The sequence below is a fragment of the Acinonyx jubatus genome, chromosome A1 (assembly GCF_027475565.1).
Source record: "Acinonyx jubatus isolate Ajub_Pintada_27869175 chromosome A1, VMU_Ajub_asm_v1.0, whole genome shotgun sequence".
Taxonomy (NCBI): domain Eukaryota; kingdom Metazoa; phylum Chordata; class Mammalia; order Carnivora; family Felidae; genus Acinonyx; species Acinonyx jubatus.
The window spans coordinates 29,044,875-29,068,923 of NC_069380.1; the positions used below are offsets into that span (position 1 = coordinate 29,044,875).

At 37.7% G+C, this 24,049-nt stretch overlaps 1 protein-coding gene and 1 pseudogene across 6 annotated transcripts in view; both read left to right on the plus strand.

Annotated features, from left to right (window-relative positions):
- The window catches only part of ELF1 (E74 like ETS transcription factor 1), a 108,094-nt gene that overhangs the window by 53,270 nt on the left and 30,775 nt on the right, over window positions 1-24,049 (plus strand). For 5 of the 6 annotated variants that reach the window (XM_053216145.1, XM_027064949.2, XM_027064951.2 and 2 more), the window contains exons 2-3: window positions 2,246-2,545; window positions 23,647-23,827. In XM_053216145.1, coding sequence (XP_053072120.1) covers window positions 2,474-2,545; window positions 23,647-23,827 — 253 coding nt within the window. In that variant the 5' untranslated portion in view covers window positions 2,246-2,473. Of the gene's footprint in view, window positions 1-1,004; window positions 1,646-2,245; window positions 2,546-23,646; window positions 23,828-24,049 lie in introns of those variants that run through there. The other variant, XM_015085426.3, reaches the window with a different exon arrangement.
- LOC128314219 (keratin, type I cytoskeletal 18-like) lies at window positions 2,552-9,951 on the plus strand (annotated as a pseudogene).

Genomic DNA, 24,049 nt, shown 5'->3' on the forward strand with positions numbered 1-24,049 from the left:
AATTCTGTGCCTTCCTCTGTCTCTACCCTCCTCCGCTCGCGCTCTGTCTCTCTCTCTCTCAAAACTAAAAATAATAAACATTTAAAAAAACCCAAATAAATGGATTTGGAATAGGCCTTTTGGAATCTAACCTTTTACAGAGAAACTTTTGTTATCAGGAAACATCCCTTGATTCTGGTTACTTGACTTCTTACTGTGGTTTTTCAAGTTTGGGATAATGGTTTCCTCTTTATCAAAAGTACTACAATCATTCTTTATAAATAATATATGTAGACATAGCTTAAATATCTAATGATATATTTTTAAGCAGTATCTGTCTTTAATATAATCCTTTTTACTATTACTGTGGGCACCCAGGTATGGTAGGTACAGAAGGAATTTTAGACAATGGTTATTCACCTAGAGAAGTTTTGCTCTATCTTGCTTCCTGGCATATTGCTTTAGATATCATAGACACTCAAAGATTTATTGAATTGAATTAGGGGGACATGATTTTCCCATGTGAGACAGTGTATAGTTAGTGTTAACATGACGGGCAATAAGTGTCATATTTCTGAAGGGAGCGATCTAGATAGGTGGAGGCCGAGAGGTTTGGGGGGTTTGTGAAAGAAATGGAACTTGAGTATTGAAGACTGGGAGAGATGTGAATGGGTGCTGAGGTGAGAGCAGTATTCTGGAAATGGTGAATAAGTAGATTTTGAGCAGGGAGGCAAGAAGGAATGTAGTTTGTGTGGCGGACCATAAGAAGGCAAGCCCAGTGCAGAAGAATTAGGTTGGGTAGTAATTTAAGGGACAAGATTATAAGTAACATTTGACCAAAGCCAAATGTGTGTCTTATGTTTATATATCTGTCTGTGATCAATTTAGGTGAAAGCATTTTTTTCCCCTCCAGGTATGGTGAATTGCTCAAAAACGACCTGAATGTGCTAAAAATAAAAATGCTTTCCCAGTGTTGGGGTTGAACTCATTATTGAAAGAGGTGGGGTATAGAGTGGGTGTGGGGCACTGCTGGGTTAGAATTCAGTTTAGTGAGTAGAAGTATTACCTGAATTAAATTCTTAACCCTTACTTTATTTTGATTCCCAGTTAGGGAAATTACAGTTAGCCATGATAACCCTCAGAGTCCAGGGTATATATTGACTTTACTGAAATTAGGAAATTGAGTATCTGATTCAGCTGGCACATGCTGTTTTCAGGGAAACTGATTCACCAGCTCAGCTTCATTCTCTAACTTGTCTCTTTAAAATTAAAATTGTAAGTGCTATTTCAAATGTTATTTAATGTGATTATTTTTATAATCTTTGTCTTTTCATATCACACAGTCATAATCCTGTGATGCAGTATTTCATAAACTTGTGATAAACTTAAAATGTTTTCCTTTTGTTAATAGTGGTAGCTTTTTTTTAAGTAGGCAAACATCATTGGCAGGCACTTTTTAAGCATTTCTCCCTCCACTGAAATTGTTTTCACTCTTAAGTTGCGTTTCTGTTTTTCTACTATTGTAAAGTGCAGTTCTTTGCATGTTCTAATTTGCCATGACGTGGTCAAGTGCCGTTTCCTTCCTGTTGCTTGCAAGCCTGTGCTAGAGATAAGGATACATTTCAGTACATTAAAAAAGAAGCCACTGAAGACAGGCTTAAGCATGGTAAAACATTCTTCTTAACAGAAACCTTTTAAAAGAACAGAAAAAGTGGACTTTAATTTCTGCTTATTTTTAAAGGCTTTTAAAATAGTGCTTACTGAATTTTAAATGTATGAGACAGACTTTAAATTCTTATATATATTAGGCATAACAGGGACACTGTATGAATGTTTCTCCTAGGGCAAAAATATACAGATGAAATTACTCATGGAGGAACAATTCCTGTGTGGTTTGCTGGGTTACTGGCAAGAAGGAAATTGTTTACATGTCCTTTATTGCAGTTACAAACCTAGTTATTGCTGTGTGGACTTTTTTTTTTTTTTTTAAGTATTCGGCACTTTAACTGTAGTTTAACTGGGGGGAGGGGAGAATGGCTTCACTTTCAGAAATGAGAGGTGATTTTATCTTAGCAAGAATGAAATCTTCAAAGAAAATATATATCTAACTTAAGAAAAAAAAAAAGCCTGTATTCATCAGTCATGTTGATTTTGTTTAAAAACATTAACAAAAAATACTTTGGAGACACTGCCCTTGGTACTAATTGTTATATTCTGAATGGGCACGATTACTTTTTCATAACTAACTTAAGCTTTTGTTTTTCAGGCCAAGAAGTTCTAAAGAAGAAAAATTTCAGAAAAATTGCCTCTGTTTGAGTGGAATATCAGTGAACCAAGGAAACCTGTAGTGCCGTCCTGAAAGAAAACCTGGTCTACAGTAACTTAACAGACTTAGCTGAGGGTTTTTTACCCAAATTGGTCACTGGATTCTGCTGCCTCATACTTGAACCTGCTTGGAATTTTTCTCATGTGGATCTAAGGGGAATGTTTTATTATGGCTGCTGTTGTCCAACAGAACGACCTAGTGTTTGAATTTGCTAGTAACGTCATGGAGGATGAACAACAGGTATGAGACCCAGAGACCCAGAAGAAATTGGATTTTAATAAATTTATTGTTATGATTCTTCCATTTGCGACAGAAAATTATTTACTTTAAAAGACCATAGGAGAAACCTTATTAATGGAAAAATGTAGATGTTAAAATTTTGGAGGCAATTGTGATCTTATGTTTTAAGTACTAGTTAATTTGTTGAGAAGTAATTTAATCCTTAGTTTTGGTGTGGAACATGGAAGTAGTAATTTTGGGTGGTTTTTTTTTTAATGAGACTTTAAATAAAATACCTTAAGTAATTATTTCAAAGTAGTTTGAAAAGTTTCTAGAGGACATAACAACAAGACATGTACTTTTTTTTTTTTTTTTTTTTTTTTTTTTGTAATATAGGACTGGTGGTTGTAATAGTTGCTTAATTAGTATTTGTAATCCTGGGCTGTTTTTTAAGTGGAAGGAAAGATGTTAGTAGTCCCATAATCATACATCACTTCAGTGCAAAGCACGTGATTCTGAGGAAGTCCCTTCACTTCTCTAGATCTAGATTGCATCATCTGTTGAATGAAGGGATTAAACTGAATAATTTCAAACTGGCTTTCACTTAGTTTATGTTCAGTGATGTTCAAATTACTGTTTCTAGAATGTGAAGAAGATCCAAGAGGCATTGAGAAAAGGATCTAAGTTAATTCTAGTCTCCCTGCCCTGCCTCACCTCCCACTGCAGGGTGGGGGAGATGCTAGGGGTTCTTGGGACTTTATAATTTACTTCGTTTTAAACAGGTTAGGTAGGAATTTAATTAAGACATGATGTGAGAGAGATGCTGTGTTAGACTCACTATACTGGCAAAATATTTTGAGACCTGCAAGTTTAAAATATGCCCAGTAAGTTGATTTAGATACTGAAAAAAGCCTAATCCCAAATATTTCACATTAATTGGCCAATTATAATGTATCATACTTTTAATCTAGAAACACAGTTACTACAGGTAATAAAATTGATTCTTACTTTTGACAGGGAATTATAATTTTTTTGCTGTTTGTATTGTCTATTGAGGTGACAGATCTAAAAATTTATAAATAACCTATAAAAGAGAATTTGGATTGAGGTGCCTTAAAATCCAGATGAGCTTTGGTTAGGAAGGGAAAAAGTTTGAGGGAGAGGATTGCTTGGTCCCAATTAAAAATGTATTAATACTTACATGGAAAATTACTCATGAGAAACTGAATCATTGATCTAGATGTTCAGTCTCATCTTTTACCTACCAAAAAAATTTTGATGCAGTGGGGCTCTCTTATTTATTTCCAATATGTATGGGTGGTACCTCTGGATCTGGAACTGGAAAATTTCTTCCCAAGACCATCTTGGTGCCATAGGCTATGCAACTACTGAGAAGAAGGAGTAGAAAAGAGAGAAGACGGAGCGTCAGAGGCCTAATTAGGCCAATAAAATCATTCAAGAGCTTTCTTACACATTTTTAGTTTATGAGTTTCTAAGTAGAAATGAACAAAAACTACCTCACCCCCAAATTATGAAATACTCTGTTTATATTTTCTTCTGTTTTATGTGTTTAACTCCCCAGTACATATGGAATATATTTTTTTAATAGAATGTGAGGTATAGGGATCTGACAACTATTTTCTCCCACGAGTGAGGATGTTGACCCTTCAGATTTATTGAATATTTTATGATTTCCACACTAAGAGTGCCACCTCTCTTATATACTAAATTACCACATAATACTTTAGTTTTGAACTTTCTGGTGTATTTTATTATTTTATTCCATTTATTCCATGTTTTGTATTATGCCAACACCACATTACTTTCATTAGTATCATTTTATAGATTTGACATCTGATAAGATATTCCCCCTCCCCTGCCTAAAAATATTGGTATAGAGTTTTGAATGAATTTTAGAATTAACTCCTTAAGTTACATAAAACTCTGTTGGGATTGTAACTTTTCAAAGTTATACAATATTTGTATCTTCTATTTTTCAAAAAAAATTTTTTTGTAATGTTTATTTTTGAGAGAGAGACAGACGGAGACAGAGTGTGAGTGGAGGAGGGTCAAAGAGAGAGGGAGACACAGAATCTGAAGCAGGCTCCAGGCTCTGAGCTGTCAGCACAGAGCCTGACGCGGTGCTCAAAGTCACAAACTGTGAGATCATGACCTGAGCTAAAGTCAGACGCTTAACCGACTGAGCCACCCAGGTGCCCCAAATATTTGTATCTTTTAAAACAATTGTTTTATGATCCTATATTGGTTTGGTTGATTCTTTATAAAATCACTGTTTGAAGGCACCAGATTAGAAGACATTTCCTGTTTTGAGTTATGGTCTGTGGTTATAAATGTCGTCTAAAGCAACTGACACCGTTAATGTCTGGTTGCCACCACCTTGATCATTTTCCCTTGTATCATACTCTTTTCACAATTGCTTGGTGGGCTGGTAATGTTGGAAAGGAAACACCAACATTGTTGGTTCTGACAAGCCACTTTTAAAAGTCTTTTCTTGCTATCTGTTCCAAACTGTGAATATTTGTAGCAGAGAATGAAGCACTTCTGTGGGAGAGCAACACCATCAGTGCTGAATTGCAGTATGTACTTTTATTTGGAGGTGCCTTGATTTGACCTTATTATTTTTTTTTTCAACTTTTTTTTTTTTTTTTTTAATTTATTTTTGGGACAGAGAGAGACAGAGCATGAACGGGGGAGGGGCAGAGAGAGAGGGAGACACAGAATCGGAAACAGGCTCCAGGCTCCGAGCCATCAGCCCAGAGCCCGACGCGGGGCTCGAACTCACGGACCGCGAGATCGTGACCTGGCTGAAGTCGGACGCTTAACCGACTGCGCCACCCAGGCGCCCCGATTTGACCTTATTAAACAGGTGTGTTTGCCTGGGGAATTTATGAGAATAAGAAATCTGAAGGTTGTGGATACAAGTTTCTAAAGAGAAAAACTTGACTTATAGGCTCAAATAATCCAGAAGTTAATTTAATGAAAAACAGCTGGTAGTTTAATGCATTTTATAATTTTGACATGTCATTACATTTTATACTTTTTCAGTTGTTGGTTCTAAAAGTAGAACCTAGTAAATCATAGTTATTTATACTTAACAGACTTAGCTCACTAGGGAGAAGCTTGGTGACATGCATGGGAAATTGAAACAAATATTTTTGTAGAATCCTATCACAATATAAGAAGGTGGTCTTACAACATTCCTTCTTTGGGTATAAATTGGTTTGCTCTGAATATTGATTCCTTGACGCTAAATGATAAAAAGTGCCTTGCTGCCTTTTTAACAAGATACCCAGTAATTCTCCATGCAGTGTTTGAGAAACACAGCATTGCAACTTTGGGAAACCTTCACTGTGAAAGTTACGTTAGAACTGGATCTTGTAGAAAGATCCAGTTTATCTAACAAATGAATGAGCAGAAGTGTTCTGGAACAGTAGAAAGTACTGAAACTTTTAACGGATTCCTTGACTACATAATCAGTCTAACCACCTTAACTTATGGTTAGAAGCTTTTCATAGTGTAACTGTTTCATGTTTTTTTGTTTCTTGTACTATGTTAATTTTGTCAGCCTACTGTATAATGTCCAGTGCTTTCCTGCTTGATCTCCCACATTCATACCTGCTGCCTATTGAAGTTCTAATCTCTTTCAGAATCTTAGGACAAAACCTGCTTATTCTAGAAATTTATCCTAAAATTATTCCTTCAGGAATTAACAAATTTTATCCTGTCATTTCTATATCACTTACTGTCATTGTTCTACTATTTGCCATATTACATTTTCATATGTACATTATCACATCAGAAGACTTTTGAATGAGAGGTAATGTTCCCCAAACTCTCTTGACTACAGTATATATATTTTCTAGGACCCTATTTATCCACATTCTCAGTGCATGGGCAGTTTTGCCATATCACCACAATTGTAAGACCAGAAAGAAATCCTCATGGAGTCTTTTTTCTGTTATGTATTTAGAACTGTTCTGTTGTATGTGTTTAGTCAACACCATGTCAAATAACTTTCAAAACTTATCACTGAAATTATAAATAAGTAAATATCCATACAGAGTTTTTCTATTTATTTACTTATTTATTTAGAGCATGAACAGGGGAGAGGAGCAGAGGGAGAGAGAGAGAGAAGGAATCTTAACCAGGCTCCACACTTAGTGAAGAGCCTGATGCAGAACTCAATCTCATAATCCTGGGATCATTACCTGAGCCCATATCAGGAGTCAGACACTCAACCGACTAAGCCACTCAGTTGCCCCCATATAGATTTTTCTGTTTCTCAGGAGACTCCTTCAAGTTACAAAGGGAGCTTTTGACATGTATCTTTTTAAATTTATTTAAAAATTTTTTTTTAGTTTTTTTTAAAATGTTTATTTTTGAGACAGAAACAGAGTTTGAGCGGGGGAGGGGTAGAGAGAGAGAGAGAGGGAGACAGAGAATCAGAAGCAGACTCCAGGCTCTAAGCTGTCAGCACAGAGCCTGATGTGGGGCTCGAACTCCCAAACCGTGAGATCATTACCTGAACCTAAGTCAGACACTTAACCGACTGAGCCACCTAGGCAGTCCCTCCAACTCCCCCCCCCCCCAATTTTTTTAATGTTTATTCATTTTTGAAAGAGACACAGCATGGACAGGGGAGGGGCAGAGAGGGAGACACAGAATCCAAAGCAGGCTCCAGGCTCTAGGCTCTGAGCTGTCAGCACAGAGCCCAGAGTTAGAGGCCCAGCTCATGAACTGTGAGATAATGACTTGAGCTAAAGTTAGATGCGTAACCTACTGAGCTACCTAAGCGCCCCATTGACATGGTTGTATCTTGAGAATGAGGTTGTATTTTGTAGAGAATATAGATCACACCAACGGGCCATTTTTAAGGAATTGTGTTAGGAAAAATTCTGTTAGGTCAGGGATTAAGTGTACCTTAAAATTAAAATAGAAGGGATGAGTTGAAGTGTTCTATGTGTAACTTATTCAGCACCAGCACCAGGAGGACAAGAAGTTGGGATGGTGATAACTAACCTGTACATGGACATAAGGAATTTTGTTATTTACATGTAATTCCAGGTTATATAGATCAATCTACCTGTTCTTGTGGCCTTCTTTTGTAGTCTTGGCAGATCAGACTTATCAGATCCATTAAAAGCTTAACCTTCTGTACAACTAACATACCAGAGGTTGCTTGTTTCTTTTGTGTACATTTGGAACCCTCATCAAAGGAGTTCTGCCACAGAGCCCATAGTATAAGTCTGCTTACATTTTGGAAAGTCTGACTTTGAATCACCCTGAGGCACTCTTCAGGTTATGTGAAGGGACAAACCTTCCTATGATCTAGTGTTTGGCCAGGCTTATCTCCCTGCCAACTATTAGTGAGGAAGCTGATGTTTATTACGAAGGAGAAGTAGGTGAGGGCAGTAGGAAATTATTATTACTCTCTTTCGCAATTTTCCCTTAACTGTCCCCCCAGTGATTTCATCAGGCCCCATGACAAGGTCTTTAAAATGAATATGGATGAGTGGCCCGAGCCTGAGTCCTGGCCTCTCATGTTCCTCCTCAAATAGCATGAACTTCACCACCCACTCCGACTTCTCCTCCAACTATTGGTCCCAGGGCTCCATGCTGTCGCCCAACCACTTGGTCCTGCCAGTCAGCATTGCGGATGCTAGAGTCTATGCAGGCACCAGGGGCTCAGCCTCTCAGATCTCTGTGTTCTGCTCCACCAGCTAATAGGGTGGTGGGGGGCCCAGGCCTGGCCACCAGGATGGCTAGGGGTCTGGCAGGCATAGGGGGCATCCTCAGGAAGAAGGAGACCATGCAAGACCTGAGTGACCACCTGGCCTCCTGCCTGGAGGAGGTGAGGAGCCTCAAGGCTGATAATCAGTGATTGGAGTTCAAAATCTGGGAACACCTGGAGAGGAAGGGACCCCAGGTCAAAGACTGGGGGCAATACTTTTAAGAGCATTTTGCTGAGGGCTCAGATCTTTGCAAAATCTATGGACAGTGCCTGCATCATTCTGCATATTGACAGTGCCCATCTTGTTGCTGGCGACTTCAGAGTCCATATGAGATGGAGCTGGCCATGTGCCATTCTGTGGAGAATGCTCTCCCTGAGCTCCACAGAATCATTGATGACAGCAGTGTCACTTGACTGAAGCTGGAGGTAAGAGATCAAGGCTCTCAAGGAGCTGTTCCTCATGAAAAAGAAACCATGAGGAGGAAGTAAGGGGTCCAAAAAACCAAATTGTCAACTCTGGGTTGACCGTGGAGTCGGATGCCCCCAAATCTCAGGACCTCAGCAAGATCATGGCAGGCATCCAAGCCCTATGCTGAGCTGGCTCAGAAGAACCAAGAGGAGCTGGACAAGTACTGGTTCCAGCAGATTGAGGAGAGCCCCACAGTGGCCACCTCATAGACCACTGAGATAGGAACAGCTGAGATGACCCTCCCAGAGCTGAGTACTTGGAGATCAACCTGGACTTGATGAGAAACCTGAAGGACAGCTTGGAGAATAGCCTGGGGGAGGTGGAGGCCCACTACATGATGCAGATGGAGCAACTCAATGGGGTCCTGCTGCACCAGGAGTCAGAGCTGTCACAGACCTGGACAGAGGGGCAGCACCAGACCTAGGAGCATGAGGCCTTGCTGAGTATCAAGGTCAAGCTGGAGGCTGAGATCACCGCCTACCATCACCTGCTGGAAGACAGGGAGGATTTCAGTCTCGGTGACACCCTGGACAGCAGTAGCTACTTGCACATTGTCCAGAAGACCACCACATGCAGGATTATGGATGGCAGAGTGGTGTCTGAGACCAATGACACCGAAGTTCTGAGGTGTTGAGGCAGCATAATAGAAGCAGGTTACCCTTTGGGGAGCAGGAGGCCAATTAAAAGAGGTGAAAAATGAATATGGGTGAGGTCGTCGCCTAGGATAGGATATGGACTAGAAGAGTTCCAGAAACATCCGGTGATAAACTTTAGTAATTAGTGTTTACTGACCATTTTGTCCTGTGCATTGTGTTATGTACTTTACAGGGATTATCCTATTTGACAATCTTACGAAGTAGGTACTTTAATTCCTACTATCCAGAAGAGTCAATTGAGGCTTAGAGAGGGGAAGCAACTGACTTGGAATGATAAAACTGGGAACTGTCACCCAGCTTGTGCCTTGAATAATGTCAGCCACCAATGCATGCAAGTAGTTAAAAAGTGGTTTTAAATGTGGAAGAATTATACTTTGCATTTATGATTTTAGCAAAAAAAAAATGTTATGTATTCTAGTTAATCTGTTAATGTAATTGAGGTTGATAGTCTTTGTGACCTGATAGACCTGAGTACTACCTTTAAAAAAAAAAATGGCAGCTTTATTGAGATGTAATTTACATACCGTACAATTCACCTATTTAAACTGTGCAATTCAACGATTTTTACTATGTAAACAGAGTTTTGCATCCATCACCATAGTCAATATTGGAACATTTTTGTTATCCCCAAAAGAAACCTGTACCCATTAGCAGTCATGTCCCATTCTCCCGGATTCCCACACTGTGGCAGCCACTAGTCTACTTTTGGTCTCTATAGATTTGCCTGTCGTGGGAAATCTTGTATACAATTTTGTATACATTGAATGTGATATGCACAAGAGACCATGCAGTATGTGGTCTCTTGTGACTAACTTCTTTTACTTAAACAATGTTTCCAAGGTTCACCCATGTTGTAGCATGTATCAGTACTTCATTCTTTTTATTGCTAAATAATATTCCATTGTCTGGGTATATCACTTTGTACTTATCCATTCTGTATATTTTTCAAAAAAATGCTTTTTTTTTTTTTTTTTTAAAGTTTGTGTTTGGTCAGTTTTTTGTTGGGGGTGGAATTGGCCATCTCCCTTCTCCCAGAAAGTGCTCAGTCACCTAGAGCAGCCTTGCTGGGTGAATAAGGAAATTAGTACCTCTTTGATGTAGCTCAGTTTAGCCACATGATCTTGAAAATTTTGCCTCCTTTCGTTTTACTTAGCGTGTAACACATAAAGGGAAGGATAAGTCATTATGTGAACAGATAGGGTTACTGGCCTTTTTTTTGCCCCCTAAGCCAAAGTCACTTTCAACATTATTTTGAGAATAATGATGAAGATAATGTCCTTTGATTTACTAAAGTAAAAAGAAAACCGGTCATGAATGATTTGTTAGAGTGTGAATTTAACGAAGTGATGTCCTTAAATAATGTTCATAAATCTGATATGCTGAATGTTAAAGATGTTAGAATATGGGCAAAGTTTTTGGGTTTTGTTTTGTTTTGTTTTTGATACAGTAACCAAAGTTGTCAGTATTAGGGCAGTTCTATCTTTTTGGAAAGAAGAATTATGTTGTAATGACTAGTAATACATTTGTGAGCTTACCTGTTACATCTGTTCTGACCTATTGAGACATTGAGAAAAAGAGCACTGAGCATGTGAGGAGGGATTCAGGAATTGACCTGGAGTTGTAGGGATTGGAGTGTGAGGAAAGAATTTTCCTCTCCTGAAAGGTGATATTTTAGGTGACAATTTAAAGATTTGTTATATTTTTATGGTTTTGTTTGACTCTGCACTTCTCTCATTCCGCTTTATTTTCTGGTATGGAAAAAACAAAGAGTATTTAGGAAAAACTGCCCTTTACCTTTAGGAAAGCAACTACAGGGAAGCTCAAGTAACTGGCACTTCCTCTCCCCTCCCCTGCCCCAACGCGTGAGCACATTCAGAAATAATTTGGTATTGAAGATTTACCTGGGAAATGATTTATTGAAAACTGACTCGTTTATGTGCATCAAGATCAACTGCCTGCAACTTCAGTATAATATTGAATTCTGCAGATTGGTAATTCCTGTCAATTACGAATCTGTGACAGGTAGCAGAGTATCAGCCTGGGAACCAGGAGCCACCACTTACTAGACGTGTGACTTCAGACAAGTTTTTAAATTTCTCTGAGCTTTGATTTCCTTCACCAAAAATGAAAGAATTACCTCTCAAGGTTATGAGTATTCAGTGTTTATGTAAAGTATTTAACAAAAGCCTAGTGGTCAGTAAATGTGGCAGTTGCTGTTGTGAATGACCTGAATTAAGTTAAAAAAAAGTGTTAAAAGTGTGTGTACCACTGCATACTCTGTTAATTGTTTGGGATAAATTAGGTAATGAAATCCATTTTTATAATATGAATATCATTTAGACAAATTCATTCAGCTTTTTCTCCCCCCTTATTTTTTCTTTGCTGGCTTAGTTCTAGAATAAGCCAACAAATTTATCACTCAGGATTTGAAAAATCTGGCAGATTAATTCTGTGGGGGAGCACTGTCCTTTAACATTAAAGCATGTTAAGTTTCTTTGAATATAGTTTGACCGGGAGTTGTTCAGTTTTTTTGGAGTGACTCTAATTTCTTTTATTGCCTAGGATTGGCTAGTGTCACTTTTCCATTCTGGAAAAGGCTTTGTAGCTAAACTGTCTATATTCAGGAATGTCTGCCTCATTTTATTCTATGATTCATACATATTTATATAAGATTCTTGTCAAAGTCCCATCTTTTAGAAGTAGGAATTGCCTCCTTAATTATGATTTTAAATTTTTTGAGTTATGTAGAATCTGCATGGTTAAAACCTCAATCTGATAGTGACCGCTAAGGTATTATCTAGTTGGCTTGTAACTAAACATTTAAACCTGGTTAAAATTTAGCATACTTCCCCAAATTTACGTTTCTCCCACCCCCCACATACCCTTAACATACCAATGTATTGAACTTTTAAAGTGAGCACTCTAATAGGAAAACCAAGTTTGTTTTCAGTGACCATTTTACTTTTCGAGATGCATGGCCAAGTTAAGTTGTAATTTATCCTGGCTGAGAAAAGGAAAAATCTGGGCAAAGACTAAAGGCAGCCAATAGTCACAAAAGACCTAAACTGGGATTAGAGTTAGCCAAATCAACTCCATAGGGATTTACAGTGGAATTTTGAACATTATCTAATAGGGGAATTCTGGAGAAAAGACCATTTTACTTAGACCTCACTATTTTTTATGGTGCCGTGCAAGAGAGAAGCTAAGCTTCTTCAGAAACACTCATCTCTGCTGGGGCCAACAGAAATAAAACATACATACATATATATAAGCTTTAACTGAGATGAAACTTTTGTTAGACCATAATCTACTTATCGGATCCTGTACTCTTAGAGTCTATCCTAATGGTTAATCTTGTGGACTTGGAAGTTAGATTGTCTGGGTTCAGGTTTTAGTTCTGCCTCTTCTAGCTGGTTGCCCGATGTCAATAAAACTGCATAGTGCTGTGGGGATTGACAGGGATAAGCCATATAAAGTACTTAACGTAGTAGCTGCTTCACCACCACCACCACGTTAGGAATATCACTTAATTTTAATTTTATTCTGTTATATTGATCATTTTATTGAACTCTGGAAGACAGATTGGAAGAGAACTTTTTACATAGCACTGTGAGTTTCTTTTTAATCAGATTAAGAAAGCACTTTGTTTATGTTAATTTCCAGACATTTGAATATTTTTTCTCTTATACCAAGCCACTGGCTACAGTATAATATCTGCATCATGATGTTTATAAAAAATCCACAATCTATAAAAACCTAGGATATTGAAGAAAGAGAGCCATTGGGAAGTGAAGGGACTGACAGAAGCCTATATATTCAATTGTGTGCCCTGCTGCTGCTTTGCAAATTGATTTCCATGCCAGAAATACACTGCCTGCTCTAATCTTGAGTGAAGTGTAAAAATATTTCCTAACATTTTGTGGAGCACTTTATAGTTTACAGTGTCTATTTCATATACACTTTGATTCCCACAAATGATTCTGTGACAGAGTTAATATTTCTTTCCATTTCCTATTCTCTCACATTTATTACTGGATAGCTAGAATAACTATATTAGAATCTTACAATAGATTCCTAGGGCAGAGTTGCAAAGGCACTCAGGGCACTGTTCAAAATTACCTAGCCTATTTACTAAAGATATCTGGATCCCAGTTCTGATTTAATAACATTGTTTGAGAGTATCAGTGGGTAATTGGTCTTATTAGCTGTTTATTGACTCACCAATTTTGACAGTACTTGGTTTCTTTATATTTCTGTTAAGACATAATGCAGAACAAATGTCCTTAAAGATGTGTGTGTGTGTGTATACAATGGAAACACAATGGAATATTACTCAACCATCAGAAAAAAAGAAATCTTGCCATTTGCAATGACATAGGTGGAACTAGAGTGTATGATGCTAAGTGAAATAAGTCAGTCTGAGAAAGACAAATACAATACGATTTCACGCATGTACAATTTAAGAAACAAAACAGATGAACATGTGGGAAGGCGGGGGGCGGGGGGGGGGGGAAACAGAAACAAACCATAAGAGACTCTTAATGATAGAGAACAAACTGAGGGTTGATGGAGACAGGTGGGTGGGGGATGGGCTGGATAGGTGATGGCGATTAAGGAGGGCACTTGTGATGAATCACTGAATTCTCCTGAAACCAATATGAAACTATATGTTAAGTAATTAGAATTTAAATAAAAATTTGGAAAAGAAAAAACACAGAACTGTATGGGGATTTGATGTATCATTTGAGCTAGTGCACTGAAGCATTTCTAAGTTTTTAGAAAGGTAGTAATGAATATTTGGTGTTTTGTTTAAAATGAAAATGCACTAGAAACAATGAAAAAAAGCCCTGAGGAAATTGCCAGGGAATAATTGCCACATGCATAAAACTGGTAGTCCCAAAGAGTTTCATGGGTAAGTTATTTTAAACTTTAATGAATCATTTAAACAGTTTCAGTTCAGAGAGAGAAGTTTCCTAAGTCATTTTTACAAAGTCAGCATAACACTGATACCAAAACCTGGGGGAATGTGTGCACATACACATTAGTAGGCTAATCCCAAAATGGATACATATTTTAATATAATAGCTAATATTTATTGTCTCTTACATTTGCCGGATCCTGTGGGCAATATGCATTTTTTCCTTTTTAATTGATCTTATTACATTATATAATATTGGTTAAAAAAACAGAATTCTTACAAGTTTATCCAAAGGTTACTCCTAAAAGATGGAATATTATCTCCATGTGAGGTTCCTTTATTCTGTGAGGCTTGATAATTAATCACACACTTTTCTTTACATACTTGAGGAGGTAGGGTCCACAGTGGTGTCTAAAAAGCCATCTGAGATTTTTATTTGTATTTTTTTAAGTTTATTTATTTAAGTAATCTCTACACCCAACATAGGGTTCAAACTCACAGCCCTGAGATCAAGAGTCGCTTGTTTTTCCAACTGAGCCTCCAGCCAGGCACCTCACCATCTGAGATTTTTTTGAAATGAGACTCTTGAGCATCAGCTAAAACACTGTATCTATAATTTATAAAAGAAAGACAAGTGATTCTCCAGACTAGAAAGTCCAGATCAATAAACCTGTTTCTCTAGATTTTCTTTAAAAAATAACATTTTTGTTCCTTCAACTTCCAAAGAGTCTATTTTGAATGATCTACTTTTCAACTGGTTTTTGGTTGTGTCACACTTGGATGCAGTTGACTTAAAAATGTTTTACTTCTTGCTTTTTCTTCTAATTATTTTTAGTCATTCTGACTAGTGCAGGATATTTTCTCTAGAGGATGTGTCAACACAAAATGAACAAAATTTCTTTTAGAATTTCTAAAAGAAAGGAAGAAAGTATTATTCGAGCCCAAGTTAGGACAGCTGCCTGGGATACACAGTCTTCACAAAGCAGAGAGTGCTCTCACATATTTTCTTTTGATCCTCAGCATAATAACCCTGTATGGTGTGGCAACTATTGTTATCCTTATTTTATGAATAAGGAAACCCCCTGTAAAGATAAATCTCCTAGAGGTTGAATGAGGAAATGAATGTTGCCCAGAAACACCACTGTAGAATGTGACAGTGCCTGCATTGGAATTGAGTCTTTTTGATTGAGAAAGCCCAAACTCTTAACCATAAGAGAGAAAAAGAACCCTGAAGGAAAAAGAGAATCTGGAAGAATATTAAGTAAAACCTCTTTTATAGCGATTATAAATAAGTAAAATTTTCACATTCTCCCAAATACATTTGCATACTAAAAATTTTAAACACTAGATTCATGTACTACACTCTAGTAAGGAAAACTTTATTTAGACCAATGTGTTGGGCAGTGTGTACTATAGGTACATAAATTTTTCTGCCTGTTTGCTAAAACTCTTTTTCATTTTCTTTTAAAATAAAGACGGATAAGCTTGTTGTAATGGGGAGCTTGAGTTAATCAACAGAAGTATTCTTATTTGCAGATAATGAAGCTGTTTTAATGAGAGGGTTTTTAAAGTGTGCAGAGAATTTGTGAAGAAGCCTTCACAGGACTTTATGCTGAGCCTTGGAGATGTATTGCACAATTCTGGCTTGTTTTATGTAATAGATCAATTCCTAAAATCATTCAAAATGTATTGGTAACAGTGGTAGTTATTAGGGAGGGGAACTATATGGAAAAGGGACAATATTTTAAACTCTTGGAATACAAATGTGTTCATGTATTACTCTATTCCCCAAAATACATCTTTTTAAAAATCTATTAAGTTTTTTATTTTTATTTAAGTTTTTATTGTTAAGAGAGAAAGAGAGTACAAGCAGGGGAGTGGCAGAGAGAGAGAGAGAGAGACAGGGAAACACAGAATCTGAAGCAGGGTCCAGGCTCTGAGCCATCAGTGCAGAGCCTGATGCAGAGCTCAAACTCACTAACCGTAAGATCATGCGTGACGTGAGCTGAAGTCGGATAGCTAACTGACTGAGCTGCCCAGGCACCCCAAAAATCTATTAATTTTTTTTTAAATGCACCATGGGAACTTGTTTAAAGGATTTTTAATTTAAATTCATTTTGTTCACCACTCACCCTAATTATATCTATCTAGATGTGCCATGTCTAGAGGTTTCCTTTAATTTTATGGTTTATAAAAGGGAATAAAATATCGCCATAGTGTTTGTTTGATCTGGTTCAAGTCTCCTCCCTGCAAATGCTCTGCCTTACCTCTGTCTCAAAGTAATGGTCAGAGAGAACTGGAGACATTTTAAAGTTCTATTTCTTCTATCAGATTGACCTCTGCTTTTTAGACTTTTTATTGAAGTGTTACGTAAACAAAAAATATGCACAAATCGTTAAATGTATAGTTTGATAAATTGTCACAAAGTAAACATGTATGTTTCAGCTTTTGCTTTACCTTGAAGCTTAAATGGTTGTTGCTGAGATGAGATGGTTGTGTTCACTACTTTTCTGGTTGCATTCATTACTTTCCTGAAAGGGCTATTCTTATTCAAATAAAACAAAAACAAAAAACCATGGCTGTTAATGTAAGATTATAGTAAGCCAAGTTTTCCCCCCAAGTTTTATTGAGATGTAATTTATATATAACATGTTTAAGTGTACAATGTGATGATTTGATATACGTATATAAGATAGCCAAGTTTTAAGAGTGTTTATTTCTATCTAAATCCAGTATTGAAGTACTTAATCATCCAGTTATTTTGTTGAACGGTTACTCTATGCCATGCAGTATAACAAATGATATATTTACATGTTCTTGAATTCTGACAACAACTCTAGAAGTTATTCTCATTTTTGATACACACGAAAACTAAAACTAGAGAGGCTGAAAATTTTGATGGAGTTCAAACACCCAGGGCATGGTACAGTTTGCCCTTAAATAGGATCATTCTAACTCTAGAGCTTGAGCACTTACTGTTGCATCCTATTTTCACCAGGTGTGTTTCTAGTGCATTTGCTGCATGGCAAATATTGTCTGATTGTGTCCTGATAGACTGAGGTATTGGGTTTTTGTTTTTGTGTTTTGGTTTTTTAAATCATAGGTGAAGGAAATACTTTCAAAGCTGTGGCTTCATAGGATGAGGCTTTGGGGCAGCATTCTGGTTTGAAGAGAAGGCACAGGAGTGTGTCTTAAAGATGTGTTTTCATGGCAAATGAACTGTGTGTGTGTGTTTATTGGAGTGGCCTCCGAGTGAGGAAGCTGTTGAAGATTACTGCTCGAGTGAGGCCCACCCCACTCTTGGTTTTGGCTTGTTTTGAGGCAAAGTGATAGTAAAAACTACTTGAAAATGTGCTCATTTTGCACCTATCTTAAAAACGAGTATGTACGTTGGGGAAGTTTTGAAAGACTGTTTTTAACTTGCTTTTCTTTCAGGAAAACATTTGATAGCTGTTTCATTTTAAGCTATTTCATAGAGGATCTGGGCAGGATGTTTCACAACAACCGCGTACCAGATTGAGCTCTGCTGTCAGGGAAGCTTGGCAAACAAGTTATTTGAAAGTTCTTTTGTCTTTTTGTATCCAAAGACTTGTTGAATTAGCTTTACTTCATATGGTTGGAATACTGGTCCGTACTTTCTTAAATATCCTCCTAGGGCCTTGGGTTGTGGTATATTGAGGGAAAAGCAAGCCTGGTGAGAGTAACATTGCTGTTTACAGATTGGTCACTTCCCTCCTCTTTTCAACTTGATGGTATTGCCACATATGTCATCAGCCACAACAAATGGCAAGTCTATAGTGGACAGTGTTGAAATTTGGGGAACTCTCCTTTCTGCCAAAAGTTGGTTTGACTTTTATTATGGATGCTAAAAAAATTTGTTGAAGTTTCGCTTTCAACACATGTGTTTAATTTACCTGAAATTAATAGAAAGGAAAACTGGTATGTATTTTTCATTCCAGAGTTGTTAAGACACCAATAAAGTCACACAACAGTTGAAAGCTTATCAGTGCAGTTTAATTTGCTCATAGAAACTGAGGCTTTGAAAACTCTGATCTTTGACAGAGTGTAATAATCCCAAGAAGTCTTCCATCTCTCTTCCCACCCATCATTTTGTGATTTGTTTTGGTTCTATTACAAAAACAAATGGGAAAACAGTCTGCAAGTGCCAAAACATGTCATAATAAAGTAATATAACTTTGTTGTTTTGGATTACTAGTATGTCAGACATTGGCGTAAATCAAGTTGACTCAGGTTAGGGGACGCAGTTTTGAATTTTGTAATTCTTTAGAGCAGTGTTCTAAACCCTGCATGCACATTAGAACCACACAAGGAAATTTAATAACATGCCCTGGTCACATCCCCAGACGTTCTGATTTGTTTGCTCCCACGTAGGGTCAGGTATTGATATTTTTAGGTGTTTCCCAGTGAATATTGGTGTTGATATCCACTGGTAGAGTTGACTGAGGTTCCCTGATTCAGTTAAAGGGACCGAAGAGTAGATGATTAATTATTTAAACAAAGAGAGGTTTTAGGGATACTTGGAGATTTGTTTTTTTTTAAGTAGGCAGCCAAATGAAACATAATATTTTTGTTAGGACATCAACAAAGTGTTGACACCTTAATTTCTTAAAAGGAGGTAACAGAGCTTATTGCTGACTGTTAGGAATGTGGCCATTTTATGAAGAGCTCTGACCTTCCTGAGGTTCTTCTTTTTTTTTACATTTATTTATCTTTGAGAAACAGAGTGAGACAAAGCATGAGCGGTGGAGGGGCAGAGAGAGAAGGAGACACAGAATCTGAAGCAGGCTCCAGGCTCTGAGCAAGCAGTCAGCACAGAGCCTGATGCGGGGCTGGAACCCACAAACTGTGAGATCATGACCTGAGCCGAAGTCGGAGGCTCAACCGACTGAGCCACCCAGGTGCCCCTGAGGTTCTTCTTTAAATAAATCTTGGGAAAGGGTCTGGTTGAAGTGATGTGGGAAAAACTGAGGTGCATAAGGTTTGGTGGTCTTCAGCACATAAGCTTGAAGAATAATGTCTAATCTCAATTTAGAATATATATAAGAATATATAATCTTAATTGCCATAAGCTAGAGAAGCTGTTTAGGGTAGAGGGAGCCAGCTGTCCTGTGATAAGACTTAAAGCTAAATTAAATTGGGTCCTGTTAGGTGTTGAATTGCTCTCTGTACCCCATCTCCCCAAATTCATGTGTTGAAATGCTAACTCCTGATATCTCAGAATGTGACCTTATTTGGGAACAGGGATGTTACAGATGTAATTAGTTAAGATGAAGTTACACTGGAGTAGAGTAGGCCCCTAATTCACTATGATCAGTGTCCTTACGAAAAGAGAGAATTTGGACACAGACACGTACAGGAGAGAACAGCACGTGAACATGAAGACAGTCATCTGTAAGCCAAGGATACAGGCCTGTACAGATCCGTCCCTCACAGACCTCAGGAGGAATAAGCCTGCCAACACCTTGATTTCAGATTTCCAGCCTCCAGAGCTGTGAGACAACAGATTTCTGTCTGTGGTCCTATGGTACCACCAGGTCTGTGGTAATTCCACAGACCCTAGCAACCTAATACAAGTCCCAGTATTGTATTCATTTTTAAAATTTAAATCTAGGAAAATTCAACATTTGAAATTTTGCCACACCTTCATTTAAGAGGTTGGGAACCATTTCTCTATAAGGAATTTTCGAATGTGTAGTCATAAAATTTTCAGGTTCCTGGTAACTCAGACTTGAGTCAGTTGTTAGTCAGGCAGTGTAAAAGGCAGGAATTTATCATGAGCTCAGACCAGCAGCTAGTTTCTGGAGTGTGTATTACGTGGTAATCAAGGGGGAGATTCTCTCCAGTCACCTGAGAGGGAGTTCCTACGTGTATTTTGTGTATATAGATTCAGGCCTGTTACATGACATTTGGAGTTGGTCAGTTTGTTCTATATGAGTTAATAGCACCCAGGGGAAATACGAGAAGAACACTTTGAATATACATCTCCATTTCAGGGGACTAGAAAAGAATTGCCCATGCTTTTCAACTACCTTAGAGGAAGACAGCGTAGCTAAATTGGGAGGGATCCTGGGAAGTACCTGGCTGTGGCCCACGACAAAGTCCATAATAGACTCAGATTGGAGAGGCCCTGCAAAAGATGATATTGAAAGTCATACGTTAAACACAGCACAGCTCCTTAACTTTAGGATCCATGCCTTTACAAAACAAAACCTGGAAGTGCCCTTAGAATCAGCTAGTGCTCCTCTTTGATTTAAAGTGAGGAAAATTTAAAGTCGGATGGAGAATGCCTGAGCGCTCATGGTTCATAGTCTTTCTTTTTCACATGTTGCTGCCTTCTAAATCACAGAACCATGTGTCCCTTTTCATTCTTAATTAAGCTTTTGCTTCAAAGGAAACTAATTTCCTTGCTTTACTGTTGCGCTTAACACTCACTACCCCAAATTTCAGAAGCCAAGTATTTTTTGAATAGGCAGTAAAACTTTGGTTTCATTTGGGTGAGGACTGCTCCTGTGAATTGCCTTGACATGTCTCTGTCTCTGACTTCGTGGGTGACCTTGGGTAAGTTTCTTAATCTGATTCTTCCTCTGCCAATGGATGGAGGTGATAAGCTCTGTTCTTACCTGGTACAGAAAGCTGCTGCAGCATAAAATGAAATCATGTGAAAATTAAATCATTCATGGGCTCAGCCTCATTAGAAGACTAGGAGCTTAACTTGAGCTCTTAAGAGAGAAGAGATGTTTCAATGAGCAAATGTTCATGCTAGGTTGAATGTGCAGCATTCACCTCTTAAAAAAGAGGAAGGGAAAGCCAAATGACTATGCTTTGGCCATTTTATATACTTTCTCTCATGTGTCTGGGTTTTATGGTGCAATGTCTGAGTCTCCTACTTGGTGTTTTAAAACTTAAGGAGAGCCAGTTACTTCTAACTTCCTCTTTTTTGAAATAGGAAGAAACATTTTGAAATAAAATGATCCAAATATGTTTTAGGGTTATTAGCCATAAATTTCAGAGCACAGTTAATATGGTTAGCACCTGTGATGTCTTAATTCATCAGGTTAGCACCTTAATTCACAGGTTAGCACCTGTGATGTTTATGATAGAAGTTAAATTCTTACGATAGAAGTAGCATTTAACCTCCATGGGCAGTGCTACAAACATGTTAATTTTAAAAGATTGAGGCTGGTAAGTTATAATGAAATCATAACTAATAATTTCAACACAGTAAATTTACTCAAGGAAAATTACAAAACACCTGACATTATTACATATTGGCAGGAACTTTTTCCTACATTTTTTAAAAATTAAAAAAAATTTTTTTTTGAAATTTATTGTCAAATTGGTTTCCATACAACACCCAGTGCTCATCCCAAAAGGTGCCCTCCTCAATACCCTTCACCCACCCTCCCCTCCCTCCTACCCCCCATCGACCCTCAGTTTCCTACATTTTAAAAGATAATACTTGGGGGCGCCTCAGTGACTCAGTTGGTTAAGCGTCCGACTTCAGCTCAGGTCATGATCTCGTGGTTTGTGAGTTCCAGCTCCACATTGGGCTCTGCACACTGAGAGTGCAGAGCCTGTTTGAGATTCTGTCTCTGCCCTTCCCCTGCTCATGCTTGTATGCGCACGCTCTGTCTCTCAAAATAAATAAACATTAAAAAACAGAAGAAGATAGTATTTTATGGGAATATGTTCAAGAAACAGGATATTTACATGGTCTTGAGCTGTCTTCCCATAAGATACTAATTATGCAAGGAAAAATAGTAACTTTATAGTTAGTTACCTGGTAGATACCATCTTAACTAAGTGATCAAAGTTAGTATCGCTAGTAATAGGACAAATATGTACGTATTTTGGACCTCTTAATTAGGACACAACATTACTTCTTTGGTGTTTTTGCCAAAAATGCAAGTTGATGTAATCATGAGAAAATACCATGCATATCCAAATTGGGATGGGGGAGACGTTTATAAAACAAATGGCCTGTACTCTTCAAAAGTGTCAAAATCATAAAAAAAGAAAGAAAAGCTGAAGAACTGATTCAGATTAAAGAAATTATTTGTATTAAAGGAGTTGCCATGGAGAAATACAATTATTTGCTGAATGAAATGTATGATCCTAGATTGGATCCTGAACTAGAATTTTTTTCCCATTTTTTTTTTAAGTTTACTTATTTATTTTGAGAGAGAGAGACAGAGCACATGAGTCGGGGAGGTGCAGAGAAGGAGAGAAAGATAATCCGAAGCAGGTTCTGCATTGCCAGTGTAGAGCCGGATGTGGGGCTTGAACTCACAAGCCATGAGATCATGACCTGAGCCGAAGTCAAGAGCTGTACGCTTAACTCAGCCACCCAGGTGCCCCTTTTTCGTGTGTGTGTGTGTGTGTGTGTGTGTGTGTGTGTGTGTTTTAAAGACGTTAAGTGGGGGCACCCGGGTAGCTCAGTTGATTAAGCATCCAACTCTTGATTTCGGCTCAGGTCTTGATCTCACAGTTTGTGAGATCGAGTCCCGTGTTGGACTCTGTGCTGACAGTATGGAGACTGCTTCAGATTCTCTCTCTGTTCCTCCCTGGTCACATGCTTGTGTGTGTACACTCTAAATAAATAAGTAAATAAATTTAAAAATAAATAACTAAAATAATGTGAGACAATTGGGGAAATTTGAATAGGCTCTATAGATTAAATTTAGTACTATATTAGTGTTTTGATAATTGTACGCTGTGTATAAGGTAGTATTCATGTATCTGGAAATATACATGAATTATCTCGGGTTAAGGGAGGAGGTTCTACCACTCTTAAACCAGAAAAAAATTGAAATAATAATACAGAAAGATCGTGATAGACATGATCTAAAATTACATGATGTATGACCAAATAGAAAATGAAAGTTAATTTCCCCATTTGAGTGAAAAGCTGTTGTTAAACACAGCATGTGTGCCAGTGACAATGTAACATTTATTAAGTTTATGTGGGTTTTTTTTCCTGTCAAACTTTTGTTGAGATTGTATTTAATTGTACATTTCATTGGTATGCCACTTTTTATGAATTAATGATACTAGGTTTTTTTATTTAATGTGGTTTAAAAGTATGTTGTAGGATTTTCCAATGAAAATTTGGTTAAGCCTCAAGATTGATAAGAAAAGTTTATCCTTAATAGATACACATTCTCTGCAGCCCAGAAAGATTGTTAAGATTTCAGTAACTGATGATATAAAAACTAAATTGATGTCCAGCAGAAAATATTTTTTGGTTGTATTTAACAAAAGCAAACACTTTGTTAATCCTCTTTTTTTCCCCCTCCCTCTTCCCAGCTTGGTGATCCAGCTATTTTTCCTGCTGTAATTGTGGAACATGTTCCTGGTGCTGATATTCTCAATAGTTATGCGGGTCTAGCCTGTGTGGAAGAGCCCAATGACATGATTACTGAGAGCTCCCTGGATGTTGCCGAGGAAGAAATCATAGATGAAGATGACGATGACATCACGCTCACAGGTGTGTCCCCAGCAGCACCGTACTTTAGCATAGTTTGGGGCAGTTTCTCAGTCCTGTGATTTTTGGGGCATAAGAGTCCCTAACTTGGTTTCAAGAGGCTAGAGCCCTGTAGGGAGAGGGAAATCATATTTTCTTTCTCATCTACCTGAGTTTCGTAGTGCTTTTTCACCTCCTCTTCCTTTTTTCCTAAATATATTGGGATGAAGGTGGCAAAATAGAGGT